Genomic DNA, 16,210 nt, shown 5'->3' with positions numbered 1-16,210 from the left:
AAAGACGCGTGAAAGGGAAGAATAAGTGGGTTTTCTGTCTGTTTGGATCCACTCGGGAAGCCGATCTTTAATGGGAACAGTCACTGGTGAAGTGGACGATGTCTCTGTGTCACCCCCCCCCCACCCCCCCCCCCTTAAGTTTACATTTACATTATGCTTGTGGAAAGTTAAGGGCAACATTTGAAAGACTTTACCGTTATAGACAAAAGAATAAATAACCTTGTTTTGGTGCCTTTTAAAGGGGAAGTCCTGCATAATCACAGCAACCAAAAGCTGGCGCTACTTGAGAGAAGAGTCCGGAATTTCCTTTGTCTTGTTTGATTTCTGGTTTAGGTTATTTTAATATGTAAAAAAACATGCATGTGTTCGCACATCTGACACTACAGGCCGTGTTGTTTAGCTTAATGTGACAGCAGACCACTAATGGAAACGTTTTATTATAGATTTTAATTCATGTTTTTTAAAAATGTCCCACCTATTTTATTTTTCCAAGGCTATGTATTTGTTTAATCAGTCTTAATCACTTTGGCCCACTTGGTTTATTTTGTATACAAAGATTTTAAAGCATTTAAGTTGAATTTGCATGTCTTATATTACGTGTAAATGTATGTTTTTAGTTCTAAGTTGCATTTTTACTTTTGCTACAAGTACAGAACGTAACCATAATATGTCCTTATCAAAGTATTTGTACCCGCTTAATTCGTCTCTCCCCCAACTTGTTACAATAAATAAAGTTTTAAAAAAAAGATGTTTGGGTAAATTCGGAGTGGTCTGAAACTTCTGGTTTTGGTTTTAAACTCAGATTTTGGAGATTTGCGGCGAACAGAGCGACTGATGGACGAAAACACACATCTGAATGTTTTATTTTCATGTTTTATTTTAAGGTAAAATGCCAAAAGGTTTCAGTATGTCCAGTGTGTTTGAGTGGGTTCGGAGGATCATCAGCAGGATTAAGGCATTGCTCTGTGGTCGTCGTCGCTGGGCACCAAACAATCCGTCACAGTTAATTATTACATACAGTACAGGTGGGGGGGGTCAGGAAGTGTCTCGGGACCCTCCAGGAAGACAGCAGAGGGGGCACGTCACATGACACGTGGTTCAGTAAAAAGGTGCTGGCACAGTGGAGTTGCACAAGTTTCCCAACGACATCGAGTCAGTGCACGTGCTCGTGCCATACGTACCGGCTCAGGTCAGAGGAGGGGCACGGGTAGGCACATCCAGTAGGTCCATGGGTCAAAGGTCAGAGGTCAGGCTAGTTTCTGGCCAGTGAAATGCTTCTAGTTATTGTTTCTAAAATGCCCCTCAGGTCGCAAGTTCAATTCTAACAACGCTGTTTTAACTCCAGCACGGACAAATTCAAGGCATCTACGTTTTTCAAGCACGTTTTACGTTGTGAAATGGAAAGACTGGAGAGGTGAGAGCTGGTCAGCTCAGTGCATGTTGCCCAGCTGACTGTAGACGTGCTCCAGGATCTGGGAGTAGGCCTGGTCCTTGGGAGCGTGGCAGCTGAGAGAGCCCTGCGGGAGAGCAGAGGTCAGAGGTCACCCAAACTGTCCCCTCACCCCAAACCCTCCCAGATTTCCCCAAGATTCCCAAGGGGGCTGAAGAAAGCTGACGGGCAGAACAAGCAGCATTTTCCCAAACTTTCCAGGTTAACACATTCCTGGAAATGTTGGTGGAAAAGGGAAATATTGTGGGACTTGGGTGAAGCGTTGCGTTACCTTGATCTTGTCCAACATGGTGTGTCGGGACACCAGTACTGGCTGAACTGGACGAGGTCGGGAGCTGCCCTGTAGTAGTCAACCAGTAGCATCTGGGGGGGGGGGGGGATCACCAGTACAGTGAGCAGCAGTAATAACAACTGTGTCTATGCACGACTGAAAAGCTGACTCAGGCTTTACCATCTCATTGAGAACGTCACTCGTGAGGAAGTTGTCCTGCACGTAGGTGACCTCCACAGCCACCGGAATGCCGTAGTCGTTGGGCCGTTGCTGTAGTAACGCGGGAAACGCACAAGTTTAGAGGGAACAGGAGAGAGTCTGGATGAGAAAAGGTGGCGCCGGGCTCACCTCAGGAGGAGGAACGACCCAGAAGGGAGTTATTGTGGACGCCACGCCTTGATTGCCGTGATAATACGGACCTGAGGGACAAAGCGGTGAACAAACGTGGCTCCCTCAGCTCATGGGTGCAGCGAGTGTGGACCTACCACAGATGATGCCCAGACAGGGCTGGAAGCCGTTGTTTGAACCCTGCAGCTTCAGCTGGTGGTCCATCTGGGAGTCGATGTCCTGCAGCGACGGCAGCGCCGGACCGCGCGGGTGACTGTGGTACCAGCCCACCAGTGACAGCCCGCGCATGAACAGGTTCTGACAGATCTGAAGGAGAGGACAGGTGCAGCAGGAGATGAACCACCGTCTCCAACTTTACAGGCTCTGCCGACTGCGTTACCTCCTCCTCGACAGCGGAGGCAGCGTCTTTGTCCGCCAGCCTGGTCCGGCAGGGGAACGCCCTCAGGACGGTGAGTACTGAAACGAATCGACCACAGGCAGAACTGAGCGGCGCCGTTTCTTTCTTTCTTTTTTAAAAATCAATATTGAAGAAGCGAAATGGCGCTCACGCTGCGTGTTGGTGTCCCACCGACCTCCGAGGTATCCCACCACCTCGCTGCTGGTCAGGTGACAGTGAAAGTCCTGGAAAGGGTTCAGAAAGAACTTAATGTGTGGAGCGGGCGAGCGTGCGGGGTCACCGTCAGCACCGTGGTTACTCACCATCAGCAGCAGGACGTTGCTGGACACGGCTACGTTGAAAGGCTGGAACCTGTTGATGGCTGAAAAGGCCGACAGCTCCACCAGCGTGTGCGGATCTCTGAGGGAAACGGTGATTCGTTTAAAAGAAACCTTCAAAAAAACCGAATTCTTCTGAACGAACGCGGATACCTGGTAGCGTCTCTGGTGCCCAAAGAGCAGTATCTGACAGGAACTCTCTCTCTGTCGGCTTTCCGGGAAACCATGACGTCTGGAAGAGGCCACAGCGCGTTAAAACCGGGCGGCCGCCACACAACATCTGCACCTGAACTTTCCAGGACAACAAAGGGCACCATGTAATCCAGGCTTGTTGTTCTTCATCTTCTCGTCTGCCTGCACGGCCGTCTTCCCTTCCTCTTCATCCTCGTCCTCGTCCTCTTCGCTCACCAGACTCTGTCATCACAAGACGTTTTTAGATCCGACGTGACGTGCGCACGCCTTAGTGTATAACACGGTTCTTTTGATTCTTCGATCCTCTTTAGACTTTTAAAAACATTTTTAGCTCATTTTTGTGGGAATCTTAAACAAATTCCTCCTGTAAACCAGTTAAAGGCTTTAAAATTCCATCCTCATTACTCTGATTCCTCTGTTTTCTGTTCCCAGTCCTGTGCGACTACACAACACAACACAACACAACGCTGCCAGAATCTCCAGAATTGGCCCCGTTCTGTCATTTAAATGCTGACGGTAACATCTTGGGGCACGCTGGTGTACCATGACAGAAGGTAAAAACGGTTCACCCCGCTGCTCTCACCATGTCTGCGCTGGGCTGGTACTTGTGTAGCCAGGTGGTTTTGTACTGGGCCAGTTTCTGTCCCCGGTAGCGTACCGATGCCCAGCCGCAGCCGGACTTCTTTGCTGGGTTGACCAGACGTTTGCAGTGTGTGGCCCAGGCGCTGGGGGAGTTAAAGATCTGTCCCGTCTCCACCCACCTGATTTTCCCATCAGTCAGCAAGTCTCCTACAAAGTTCTTCCCCTGAGGACACAGAGGAGATCAAAAACGTCCCACAAGCAGGAAAAAGCCCCCTCACGCAGACACTGGGATAAATAGCAGCATTCCCACTGTGTGTAATCACCAGGTAATGGATGGTTAGCACCCCGTTTCCTGGTTCCACCAGGCCGTCTTTGAGGAGCACTCTCAGGGTGATGCCCCGCCGGGTGAGCAGAGAGCCTCGGCCTGAGCTGGACCGTAAGTCTGCCTCCTCCCCTCCGCTCAGCTCCTCCTCATCTTCCTCTCCTCCATCCTCCACCACCTGTGGAGAGCTGGGTGGCTCCGAGCCTGAGAACACACACGAGCCAGGGATCCATTATTAATGGCTGCCCCTGGAGCGTTAGCACGCACGGTTCCATTAGTAATAACACCAGGTTTGGCTTTTGTTTGGTATTTAAATCATTAGATCTCTTAAATCCGGAGCAAAGTCAAAGCAAACGGCCCATTTTCTTAATTAAACTAACTTTTACGCTGGGCTGCAAAGGCGGGCAGCATCATTCCTGCTTCGGGCCATCCTGAGGCGGTGGAAGAAAACCTCTTCAACCGCTTTAAGATGCACCAAATTGGCGTTTTATCCAGTATGGCTGAGCTGCGCGCCCGGCCTTTGTTTCCACCCCCCATCAGGACGCGGCTCCCTCCGCCAGAAGAGGCCCGTCTGTCCTCTATTATCTCCCCTCGCAATTACAAATGAAATATTTCCACCGCTCTTCTCACCCATATCTCTGACAGCGTCGCTGAGCGCGCTCCAATCCGACCTCGCTGCTCCTTCCCGGGGCACCGTGTTGGGGCTGAGCTCCCGGTGGCTTCCACAGACAGGCCCCGCACTGCGCCGCACTAGCTGGGGCTATTATTCAAAAACATAAAATGAAGGCGTCTGTGTCTCCGCAGTGTAGTTTCCTTGTTGTGTTGCTTTAATGTCAGCTCCCCTCCCCTTTCTTTCTTCCCTCTCCCCGTCCTTGTCACTCTCCCAGCGCTCCTCTGACGCGCCGGACCGGCCCGGCTGCCATTATCCGCGCCAACCTTCCTGCACAACAGACGCACCCTCATCGTGTCGGTGCGATAATCCACGGTGGTCGGTGCTGGGGGAAACGCTTTGATTAGAAAGGGAACAAATGTGGCCATAAATCGTCGCTTCCTTCGCGATCCGGTGTCGCCGCGTTCGCACGAGTCGTCTGCTATTCAAATCGGATTAAGTTTTGACTATTTTATACTATTTGCACCGAACATCACTTGAAAGCTTAGACAGGGGTTGTTGGATGTTGTGATACGAGCCTGCTGTTTACGTGAATAGATGATTTTATTTCCAAACATCGTTGAGACGGACCTTGTCGCCTAAACCAAACTGTTATACGCCGACTGACCGGAAGAGGGCAGCAGAGTGACCCCAATAGAGATGAGGAGTTGCTCCTCGAAAAAAGAGCCGGAAAATCGGAGTCACTGGGGATTAGGAGCCGTTCTTTTAAACTCCATAAATTAACTGACTGTTTAGTTCTCCTCATTTAAGCAACATTGCTTACCATTTATTCTTAAGCAATTTTTTCTTGAGTCCACCTTCTGGGTTTAATTAAGTAGGATATTTAACATGAGAATGGTTAAGTTGATGGATTTTCACATCAAACAACTTCACTTGCTAGATTTGCTTCTTAGAAATTAGATCCTGAACATTAAAAATTTAAGACCAGTCTTGTCTGTTATATTTAATCTGCAAACTGACTTGAAAACAGACAACAAACGCAATGACAAAGAATTTATTACCAGGTTTGATTACAATGAGGAGCCATACATTACACAGTGGACACATTCTGGATGTTCATAGTTTCAACCAGTAAATATACAGACGTTCCTCAAAGAATCATTATCAAAAGACTCATTATCATTATTATTATTATTGTATGAAATGTTTCAACATTTAAAGGTAATTACACAAATTAGACCACATCTAAATCAAATATTGATTAATATTAATATATCTTTTAATCTTAATGTTGATCATTTGTTCCGTCCTTGTGCCTCTGCTGAGGAAGGCAGAAGTTAACAACAAAATTTGATGTTGTTGACTAAGGTATGCACTCAGATCCTATCACCACTCGGTAGGAGTACTTGTTGGACTTGCAGGGAAAGATCACTCCTGCCTGGCCTGGTTGGTAGACGAAACGCCCTTCAGCTTCCTCAACAAGGTCATCAATGCTGACCACGGACCTTCCATCACATTGGGCGATAAGGCTGTTGCTGAACCGAATGCATCTATGGAGCTGGTCCCTGCTATTCACGTCCCTCATCGTCAAATTCAGAACGAGATTCAGGTCTGCCGCAGTCAAAGGATCGTCCCGGCACCTGTCGTCTGTGAGATTTAGGCTTAACTCCCAGTTTGCCTTGCTGTAGGTGAAGGGAGCGCTGTTGTGAAAGGGTGTCTGGAAATCAAATGTCTTTATGATCCTGCCTTGGCCCGGTGACCTCTGATTCCTAAGATATTCCATGTGGACGTGATTGATGTTATAGCTCCATGGGATGGCGGTGTACATCCTTGGCCTGGAGCTGTTGCTCTCTGTAAAGTTGCTGCTTTGTGAGGGGTATGGCATAGCCTGAAACTGGAGCCCCTCACACCTCCCGGGTTGGTACTGGGGGTCAGTGAGCAGGGATAAATCCTTGGCCGGGATCATTGGAAAGCGGATGAGCTGCAGGAGTTCTTGAGGAACAGCCGTCATCCCCTGCGCTGTGGCCCACTTCTCCAGACTTTGCAGAACAATGGTCTCCGTCTTCACCACGAGGTCTGAGCGAGTTAGCAGCTCTTTGACCGCACTCAAAGGAAGATCTGTCCATGTTGGAGTAGAGACCAAGCTCTCAAAGTTCCAAGCCAGATAATGAAGGAGGATGCCCATCAGCGCCTCATCGAAGGGTGAAAGTGCGTACTCGTACACGGAGAGTGCGGCCTGGAAAGTGTTGTCCTGTGCGAGCATGGGCAGGACGATGTTTGTAGTCTCATTCTGAAAGTCTTTCAGACCCCAGTCGGAGGCCATCTTGAGGATGCAGATGTAGGAGGAGAGGTTGAAGGTAACCTCTCCTGTGTAGAAGTATCTGAAAAGCAAACATCCTTATTAGCCGGTTCCAGCCGTTGGCGCCGGTGTCACCGAGGCCGTTCTCACCTGACGAAGGCCCTGGCGTGCTGGCTGCAGTTGGAGGTGGTGGAGATGCTGAGGGGCCTCTGTGAGTCTCTGATGTTTGGGTGCTGATGGAGGATGAGCCTGTGAGCACAGATCGGGTCGACGTGGCGTCCGTCCTCCACCACGCTGATTCCCACGTCGCAGTCGCTGCCGCTCTCAAACAGCGCCCGCAGCCGCCCCGCCCAGCTTGCGTCTTGGAAAACGAAGGGGACCTGTTCGGTGACCTCTGGGGCACAAACACGGTGTTAAGCTGTGAAGCCTTCTGCCTCAGCGATGCACAGACCTCTGCGATCGTACCCTGGATGCACCTGACCCTCACATCCTCGTCGTGCTGACAGTTATGAATCCCCCAGCCGGGAAACTCGCAGTGTGTCAGATCTAGCTCATTCCCATTGCAGTTCATCTCATCCAGCCAGATGGGTCCGCTGCCTAAACCGCCGAGGAAAAACACAAACCGCTTTCATGCCAAAGGTTCTCATTACTGAGCTCGCAGCCTTCTGTTACCTCTGCTAACTGTGGCCAAGTCGGCATCAATATCCACACCGCTGAAGCCGAGCTGGTGGCAGACCACCTCAGCGTCCATTACGCCCCAGCCATCATCACACACGGTTCCCCAAACTCCATCATGCAAGATCTCCAGGCGTCCCTCAAATAAATCTTTACCCCCAACCAGCCTGATCTTGGACATTGAACCATCTAAAGTAAAATAAACACATGGTAGCATTCAGGTTAAAGGTCAGGTCTTACATTTAGCTTTTTCCATCTTTTACTTTAAACAGTAAAAATGAGCTAAACATTTTTACCTTAATTAGCTTTTACATTGGTTTTAAAAGATTAGATTTAGATAAATGTTTTTTGTCAGTTGCACAAGTGATGAGCAGATAATCCACATGCACATGTTACCATTAAAAAACTCGCTGTTTCTTAGAGGATTTCTATTCCTTGAAACCCCAGAGATTCACTGATTAATTTACTTCATTTAAGCAACACTGTCATGAAATGTAACTAAAGAAATGTTTCCAAATGTTGGGTTCAATGTAACATTCAGAATGTTTCAGTTGTTGATTGTTGTTGTTGTTGATCTGGAGTGCTTGGTTTCCCTCTGAATTAAACTAAAAATCAATCAGTTTTTTTTTTTAAACGGCCCCAATTTTTTATTGTTGTATTGAATTCTTGTTATATTTGTTTCTTAGAAATTAGATCCTGAACATTAACAACCAGTTTTGTCTTTTACATTTATTCTGCAAACTGACCTGAAAGCACAATACAATTAAATGCAATGAGACACAATTTAAGGGGAATTTAGGAGCATATATTGAAAGAGTGGACAGATTCCGGATGTTTACCAGTAAATATGCAGACAATCCTCGCAGAACCATCAACCTCTTATTATCAGTTTTAATGTTTTTATTTACAAGGTTGTTAAACTGGATCAGAACTGTTCACTGACCAGCAGAGAGGCCGATGCTCAGGAGAAGGATGCAGCAATATAAGAGCCTGTTCCCTTTCAGCCCCATTGCACTGAAAAAGAAACAACAAAATGATTAAAAATGGACATTCCAGGCCGTGTGATGCCAGACGAGGCTACGTCCAAGACAAATTTGATACAGTTTATCTATGAATCATTTTCTCTTCGCATGAGGACAATTTTATAAAAAAGTCTTCCAACCAACCTGGACAGGATCGAAGCCAAGGAACGACACTAATGACAGATTTTGACTGCTCACTTTATATTTGGGTCTCCATTCTTGCTTTTGATTGGCTGGTACATTGAACTCTGTTTAAAAAAAATCATAACAAAACTCAATCCACTACAATTTACAGCAGCACAGAAATCAAGTCACACACTGAATCAATGATTTCCTCTTTAAAAAGGAAAAAGCTGCTTTTAGAGTTTCCTCTTGCAACATATTCTTTGATTTTCTGGGAGCATATTGAAACAACAAGCATCTAACAAAGGTCGTTCTGTATCTTTATGTGTGTGTTTGCTCTCAGGTTCTGGACGTTGAACCCAGTCAGGTCACCTCCAAACTCCTGCATCTACTCAATATGAAACAGTAACAATTCCAAAAAAAGAGAAGTACCAATACAAAATGATAATAAACTCCGCATTGTTTTTTCAGAGGTTTCGTAATCCCATAAACTGGAGGGGGGGATTCGTTGCTAAGTAACCAGAGGTCGGTCGTAGTGAAGTTAAAGCTTCAGATCCCAGCGCGATGTCGACGCAGGGGGAACCAGTTCAGGTCGGAAAAGTGCTGAGTTTTCTCCGGGAGTGGGACCGAGGGGACCGGAGCGCCCGCGGCCGCATGCTGAGCTCGTTCCTGGGCCGCAGCGCAGGGAGGACGCAGGGTGAGCTGGAGGTGCAGTCTGTTCCTGGCCCGACTCACCAGCTGGATGAAGGTCTCGTATCCTTCTGTCATCTGAAGCCAGACAGAAAGTTGGCTCAGTGTTGAGGTGAGTGAGTTTAGCAGAAGATGAACCACGTGTCCAAAAGAGATCTAATCAAATGGTCTTTATGGTTTTAAAAGAACATTTTAATCAAAACATGAAGGTCCAGTCTGGAAAAATACTATTTTAGCGTTAGACAGCAATTAAGATTTACTTTGTTGACAGTTACTTAAGGTTGGTGTGGGATTAATTCCTGATTAACGATCAGGTCAAAGTTAATTCCTGAGCTTCTGTCCTTCAGGTCACCACCTGCCACAAAATTGATTGGCTGGTACCAACTTCTGCTACATTGAACTCTATTTCAAATGAAATGGAAAACAAAACAATTCCATCAGCATTTACCGTTTCACAATATCACATCAAAGCAGAAGTTTCAGTGTCTTGATTTTTTCTTTTAAAGAAGAACAGAAAAAGGCATTTTTTTAGGATTCCCTTCAGCATTTTGCAATATTTTGCGGTCCTTATTTAAACAACCTGCATCTCAAAAAGTTCATTTTGTGTCTTTGTGTGTCATTTATAAGGACCTGGATGTGCAAACTGGCCAGGTCACCTTCAAAGCTATTGCTAAGATAGTTAGTTATAATATGATACAGTAAGAATTCCAAAAAATAAAATAAATAATAATAATAAACATGTTTCATTGCCATGCTGATAAACGGGGGGTTGTTGCTGAGTAACCAGCAGAAGACAAAAGTCCGGCGCTGTCACTGTTGGTCGAAGGTCAAAGGTCATTCCTGAGCATCTGTCCTCCACTCGGTGCTCAGATCCATGTTTGGACACGTCTCAGGGTTGCAGCCATTGGGGTGTTCCTCTCTGCCTCCAGCCAGTGAGTCAATAAATACAGTAGGTTTTTGTGCTCGTCTGGCATTCAGCCCCACGTTTTTAAATGTTCCTCAGGGATCAGTACCTGGGTGAGTTCGTTGACCACGGAGGCGTCGTCCCTCTCCTGGAGGTTTTAACTCAGCCCCAGAGCAACGAGGAAACAAAGGCCGAGGCCCTCTGTCTTCTGCTCGCCATCTCTGATGCCGGCCGCAAGTATAAGGAGCTCATCTGCCAGAGCTGTGGTGCGTGTTCCTTCAGAGCAGCTCCGCTCCTCCAGCCCGCACAGCAACAGCAACATTGCTGTGTTTCTGCAGGGGCGATGGCAGCAGCAGAGTGTCTGACTCACTCGGGCACAGGTGAGACTCAGGAGAGTGCGTGGATGCTTCTGGAGTCTCTTTCTCATGGGAACCCAAAGTATGAGGGTGAAATCTACAAAGGTCTGATCGGGCACCTAACGTGCACGTCAGCCAAGGCCCAGCAGTTTGTCCTGCACACCTTACACACCCTGCAGGTAACGAACCTCTTTAAATGTAAAATCCACATCTATCTGTAGCAACAGCATACTTTGTAAGTCATCTAAGTGATTTCCCTGCAGCTCCCCATGTGTGATCATTTAAAAATGATGAACATGATAACTCTGTCACTCCGTCTCCTGTCAGCCCAAAATGGAAACAGCCCATCACAGCATTGTAGAACCTCTGTTGGGTGTCCTCACATCTCTTCACCCAGATGTGCAGAGTGAAGGTAACCAGGGAAACGGTTCTAATCCACTCAGTTGTGCTGAATGTCACTGAGCCCTGCGTGTGTCTGGCAGCGGCGAGGCTGATCTTTGAGGCGTTATGATGTGAGGCCCATGCTGCTCAGCGGGCTGCTGACGCTGCTGAGACCTGCTAAAGAGGAAGAACAGCACACGTTTCACAACCCGGAAGGTGACATTATTACCGTATGTTTTTAATTATTGGCTGTTAAAACCGTGATACCTTAGCAGGCTATAAATGAGCATAGTTGGGACTGAGTCGTGGCTTATCATCTTTCATTGAATCTTTGTTGACTCCCAACAGCAACTGCAGTTTCACCGGCGCTTTGGTAGAAAGAGGTGGTTAAGAACAGATATTTGATTTTTGTCTTTGGGGTTTTCAGCTTTAGATGGTGCCAAATCTCCCACACTGAACCTTCATTTAGTGTCATCTTTCCTTATTAAATCCATCATATTGTCTTTGCATGTCCACCAGAATCGGAGGTAAAACATCCATCCAGCTCTCTGCCTGTGTTTGTGCAACAAGCCGTTGCAGCTAAACTTATACTCCCATCAGCCATGATACATGTTAATAGTTTTGCTTTTTGTTCCTGTGGTCACACGTGTGCATGTCTGTTTTTTTGAATGCGTTGAAGCTTGCTCGCTGAAGACAGCCCTGAGATTTCCCATGAGCTCCTCTCTCTTGGAGTGATCCAGCATCTTCTGTACGCAGCAGGCAACCGAGAATAAACCGATACACAAGTACAAGCTAGCCTGGCTTTAAAGGTACGATTTCACACAAACATACTGCTGCTTAAAGTTATCACCAAATAAATAGAGTAATAGATGCTCATTTACAAACTCTCTCAAGCACTTTGTCTGTTCATGCCCATCTGTTGAGGAGCACCTGCGAAGAGTCGTCGGCACGAACCTGTTTGTAGCATTTATGGTAATCAGCAATAACATGAGGCTGCTGTTACAGTAGGATACAGTGAGAATGCAATTAGTTTTTTCCTACAGAATAAACCTGAGACTTGGTGCATGAACATGGATGAAGCACAAGCAGAAAGTCTGCGCACTTGTAAAGTAAGCAGAGCTGAAGGTAATGAGTTCTTAAGTCTTCTCTCACAAGTTTATTTACCTGTGCTGCTGCTACTTACACACTATTACTAGTTCATTTTCATACAGTCACCTGTCATTTAAGATGGGTTTCGTGTGCTGAATGTGACCCTTCAACAGAAGGTTTGACTGCACTGACACCTAGAGGGCCCCAAACCATCTATAGCACCACAGTAACAACATCCGCAGCCTGAGAAAACCTGCATGAAATGCTTTCATCTGTGTTTGTTTGGAGCAGAAGCCTCAGAGCCAGGAGAGATTGAGGGAGCACCACCCAGAAGATGATGTTGGTGACAGTTGGGGACAGAAAAAGTATAACAAATAAGCAGGAATATTGCGGTTCTGATAACTTTCAATGTGTGTGTAAAACAATTTTTGAAAAATCTTGATTAAATTTACTTTAATGCAAATGCTTCTTTTTCATGTCTATGTTCAATATTGAATGTAATTGATTAAACAGAAGGGAAGGATGCAAACTATTTGAAGATCAGTTGGGTTTTAATTTGGATCTATATTAACGAAATTAGTTATATATAATTTTTTTCAAGTTTGACTTACACAAAGATACATTAAATCCTCGGCATAAAAGACAGCGGTTAAGATACAATTTTTTTGTAAAGTCTGGGGTGGATAAATTCTTTTATGAGCACTTAAATATGCACCTAAGGAGCGTCAGGTATATTTGGACCATGATAGGCCCCACCCACCGGATGTGACGTTTGGCCGCGAATCGTTTCCTTGCAGCGGATTGGGCCTGAACGTGGCGCGAGCTCCGACATATCCGGAAGGTAAACAACACCACGAATCTCGGTGGAAAAAGTGGATCAAAGTGCTTAATGTGCTATTTCTTTATGAGGAGACTCCGTTTCACAACACCTAAAGTCCAGATAACGCGAACGAAAATGACAGAAGCAGTTAAATCAAAGCGGAAGAGGACAAAAGTAGCTGTGAAAGAAGGTCGGTTAGCTAGTTACACCTGTTATGTCATCTCCATGCTGTGTAATATAGGACACATAGGTTAATGTTGTTTTTGACCTATAGAAGAATCCAGCCATGCTTCCTCACCATCAGCATATCACTTTTTCCACGATGCCGCTGATGTTGCGCTGCTGCGCTCCCGCCTGCTCGCATGGTACGACCAGGAGAAGAGAGAGCTGCCCTGGAGGACTCTGGTAAAATGAAGAACTTCCTTGGCTGGCTTTCACATCAGAATAACACTTTTAAACTCATGATACGTCATGTAAAGTGTGGATTATTTACACTATGAGAATCTTCTGGTCTAACCAACGCATTACTTGTATTCTGTTTACAGGCTCTGACAGAGCCAGATGTCAATATCAGGACGTATGCGGGTATAAAACTGAAATGCCAAAACTGATAATAAATACACAGCTGCTGTTGTGCTGGCATGTTATGGAATTTTCTTCCTTTCCTAGTCTGGGTTTCTGAAATCATGCTGCAGCAGACCCAAGTGGCTACAGTGATTGATTACTACAACAAATGGATGAAGGTAGAACTCATCAGAGGCGTTTGTAGCCTCCTCTGTAGTCCTTCTGCTCTGTTCCGCCTGTGTGAGCTCTTGTCTCTGTGTCCCAGCGCTGGCCCACGGTGCAGGACCTCGCAACTGCTACGCTGGAGGTGACTCAGTAGGAGCAGATGAAGGTTGATTGAAGATAAGAAGTGATTTGACCAATATTCTTCATGCACAGGACGTGAACCAGATGTGGGCAGGGCTTGGCTACTATTCTAGAGGGAAGAGACTGCATGAAGGAGCCCAGAAGGTGTGTGAATGCAACCATGTCCCTAGAGCCTAGGCTGTGTAAATCCTGCTATAGATTCCTGTAGATAATTCAATTTAGTGACTAATGAGAACCACAGTGTAACTAAAGTGCCTCCTGTGTCAGGTGGTGTCACAGCTTCAGGGAGAGATGCCCAGAACTGTTGACGCCCTGCTGAAACAGCTGCCAGGAGTTGGACGCTACACAGCTGGTGCTATAGGTTCTATCGCACTGGGACAGGTTGGTTCTCGCAGCACACACACACACACACACACACACACACACACACACACACACACACACAACTACAAACAGAATTGTACATTGTAGACCTCTGTTGCCTAGGTTACTGGAGCAGTGGATGGTAACGTAATTCGTGTGCTGTGCCGCCTCAGGGCCATCGGAGCTGACTGCACAGGTCCCACAGTAACAGAGGCACTTTGGTGAGAATCAAAGTTGAAGGTCCTGCAACGCACATGAATTTCTGTCTAAAATCTCCCATCTGTCTTTATTCCCACCTCAAATGTGATATGGATTTCTCAATTTCAGGAGTTTAGCCAATACATTGGTGGACCCTGACAGACCCGGAGACTTCAATCAAGCCCTGATGGAACTGGGAGCACGTGTGTGCACTCCTAAAGGACCCCTGTGTACGCGATGTCCTATACAGTCTCACTGCCACTCTTATCATAAGGTAACGCTGCTACTAAACATGCTAGCAAGCAACCTCATAGAAGAGATATAAATACTTCGGGTCACTGATTGTATTTTGAACCATGTGAATGAATGTGCAGGCGCATTTCAAACAGGAGAAGAATTCCATAAAGCTGATGGGGAAGCTGGACAGGAAGTCCTCAGCCCTGCCCGACATAGAGGACTGCTGTAAGTGATGTCGGCTCTGCTTTTCCTTTTGCACCGGGAGATTAAACCCTCTGACGAGCCTGTTGTTTAATAAACTGTCCTCACCGCTCCATCAGTGAGCAGCGGGACATGCACGCTCTGTCTTTCAGAACCCTGGGACGACGAACTGGGTGTTCAGAACTTCCCCAGAAAACCGGCGAAGAAGCCTCCTCGAGCAGAGCGAAGTCTGACCTGTGTGGTGATCCGACAGGGAGAGGGGGGAGAGCATGAGTTCCTGCTCACACAGAGGCCAAGCAAAGGTTCTGTTGGTTGTTGGTCACATGGTCCTACTGCTCTGTAGTAAGTAATGAATCAAATTCTTTCTTTTTGCAGGTTTGCTGGCTGGCCTTTGGGAGTTTCCGTGCATCAACCATGAGGAGAAAAATGCTGTTGAGGAGAAAAAGGTGCTGTGTGCTGAGATCAACAGGATACTGGGTACCAGCCTGACCCACGGTCTTCTCCAGTATGTTGGAGAGGTAATCCTGGCGTCGTTATCATGAGCACATTTACAGGCAGGTCGACTAATGACACATCGCTGTCCTTTGCAGGTTGTCCACATCTTCTCCCACATCCATCAGACGTACGTCGTTCACACATTGCGCTTGAAAGACGCCGTTTCACAGAGTGAAAACATGCAGTGGCTGACCCCGTCAGCTCTACAGGAAGCTGCTGTGTCCACAGGAGTGAAAAAGGTGTCGAAATTGTTTGAGCGAGTGTCTGTTCACGATTAGTTTAACGGGAAAACCTGATTTAACTTTTCAACTCTCCCGCAGATCATGAAGCTGTGTAATTCCGCGCTCGGTCAACAGGGGGCGCCAGATGGCGTAAGAAACCGTGCTCTCTCACCCTGAACCAGCAGCACGTTCCTGCTTTGTTGTTAATTAACGCTTCTCTTATTTAGGAGGAAAAAAGACCGAAGAAGGACAGGAAAGGACAGATCACCAAACGACCCAGACTGAGCGGCGCTAACAGCCGGAGCAGACAGCTCTCCCTCAGCTCCTTCTTCCAAACGGTGAAGCAGGACTGTTGAGCCCATTCTTTCTCTTTTCATGTTTCAGAACCTTTTTTATGACTGGTTAGCCTCGATCTGCAGCGGACACTTTCATGGCGGGAGTAATGTCATGGAATTAAAGGTAAAACATAAACCGAAGTATCGTCATGAGGGACTCCCGTGGTTTTACTGCCTAGTATCAACAGGTGCTGCGACATGGGTGTGATGAAAGGAGGAATTGTGCTGACAGCAGAAATTCCAGCAGGTTTAAAAAGAAAGTGTACTTTCATCAGCCATAAGCCGTTCACTGTGTGTGATTTTTAATGATGGAATTACTTTTGATGTCTTTTTTAAATAAAATACCATTTCACAATAAAAAATATATATATATATTGTCACATTTTTTGCCTTCATTGTTATAACTAAATGTACCAGTACTAAGTATAACCAGATACTCTGC

At 46.6% G+C, this 16,210-nt stretch overlaps 4 protein-coding genes across 9 annotated transcripts; 2 read left to right on the top strand and 2 right to left on the bottom strand.

The window, feature by feature from the left end:
- Nucleotides 1-847: 847 nt before the first annotated feature.
- On the bottom strand, nt 848-5,121 carry mpnd (MPN domain containing). Its single transcript, XM_057039237.1, is given in 14 exon segments — nt 848-1,517; nt 1,722-1,744; nt 1,747-1,813; nt 1,902-1,991; nt 2,070-2,140; nt 2,207-2,375; nt 2,449-2,525; nt 2,618-2,690; nt 2,769-2,865; nt 2,937-3,015; nt 3,098-3,197; nt 3,559-3,780; nt 3,881-4,083; nt 4,510-5,121. Coding segments are annotated over 14 exon segments (1,362 nt in total). The 5' UTR covers nt 4,514-5,121; the 3' UTR covers nt 848-1,430.
- A 408-nt stretch (nt 5,122-5,529) lies between these two features.
- On the bottom strand, nt 5,530-9,357 carry LOC130529227 (galectin-3-binding protein A-like). 3 transcript variants are annotated; one of them, XM_057039232.1, is made up of 7 exons: nt 9,041-9,357; nt 8,630-8,733; nt 8,407-8,477; nt 7,461-7,652; nt 7,254-7,385; nt 6,939-7,182; nt 5,530-6,870 (listed from the first exon to the last, which is right to left on the bottom strand). In XM_057039232.1, exons 3-7 carry the CDS (start codon nt 8,471-8,473, stop codon nt 5,853-5,855), a joined length of 1,653 nt encoding a protein of 550 aa, XP_056895212.1. In that variant the 5' UTR covers nt 8,474-8,477; nt 8,630-8,733; nt 9,041-9,357; the 3' UTR covers nt 5,530-5,852. The 3 variants fall into 3 exon arrangements, with proteins under 3 accessions (XP_056895212.1, XP_056895210.1, XP_056895211.1); XM_057039230.1 differs by lacking the exon at nt 9,041-9,357 and having other exon boundaries at nt 8,630-8,970; XM_057039231.1 differs by lacking the exons at nt 8,630-8,733; nt 9,041-9,357 and having other exon boundaries at nt 8,407-8,533.
- Nucleotides 9,173-12,491, top strand: armh1 (armadillo like helical domain containing 1). The gene is made up of 8 exons (XM_057038950.1): nt 9,173-9,305; nt 10,089-10,230; nt 10,302-10,468; nt 10,541-10,737; nt 10,886-10,970; nt 11,041-11,155; nt 11,459-11,911; nt 11,983-12,491. Exons 1-6 carry the CDS (start codon nt 9,173-9,175, stop codon nt 11,067-11,069), a joined length of 753 nt encoding a protein of 250 aa, XP_056894930.1. The 3' UTR covers nt 11,070-11,155; nt 11,459-11,911; nt 11,983-12,491.
- Nucleotides 12,492-12,823: 332 nt separating this feature from the next.
- Nucleotides 12,824-16,150, top strand: mutyh (mutY DNA glycosylase). 4 transcript variants are annotated; one of them, XM_057039236.1, is made up of 16 exons: nt 12,824-12,869; nt 12,941-13,038; nt 13,123-13,253; nt 13,394-13,433; nt 13,518-13,591; nt 13,678-13,719; nt 13,791-13,862; nt 13,986-14,099; nt 14,205-14,302; nt 14,409-14,553; nt 14,654-14,741; nt 14,837-15,019; nt 15,093-15,235; nt 15,308-15,451; nt 15,533-15,583; nt 15,661-16,150. In XM_057039236.1, the coding sequence occupies exons 2-16, from the start codon at nt 12,984-12,986 to the stop codon at nt 15,787-15,789; spliced, it is 1,509 nt and encodes a 502-aa protein (XP_056895216.1). In that variant the 5' UTR covers nt 12,824-12,869; nt 12,941-12,983; the 3' UTR covers nt 15,790-16,150. The 4 variants fall into 4 exon arrangements, 3 of the variants coding, with proteins under 3 accessions (XP_056895216.1, XP_056895213.1, XP_056895214.1); XR_008951517.1 differs by having other exon boundaries at nt 12,832-13,038; nt 15,661-15,892; nt 15,957-16,150; XM_057039233.1 differs by having other exon boundaries at nt 12,832-13,038.
- The last annotated feature ends 60 nt before the right edge of the window (nt 16,151-16,210 follow it).

Source organism: Takifugu flavidus, chromosome 7 (assembly GCF_003711565.1).
Source record: "Takifugu flavidus isolate HTHZ2018 chromosome 7, ASM371156v2, whole genome shotgun sequence".
In the NCBI taxonomy this organism is placed as follows: Eukaryota; Metazoa; Chordata; class Actinopteri; order Tetraodontiformes; family Tetraodontidae; genus Takifugu; species Takifugu flavidus.
The sequence above is the reverse complement of the archived record's forward strand: the minus strand, read 5'-3'. Positions and strand labels throughout refer to the sequence as shown.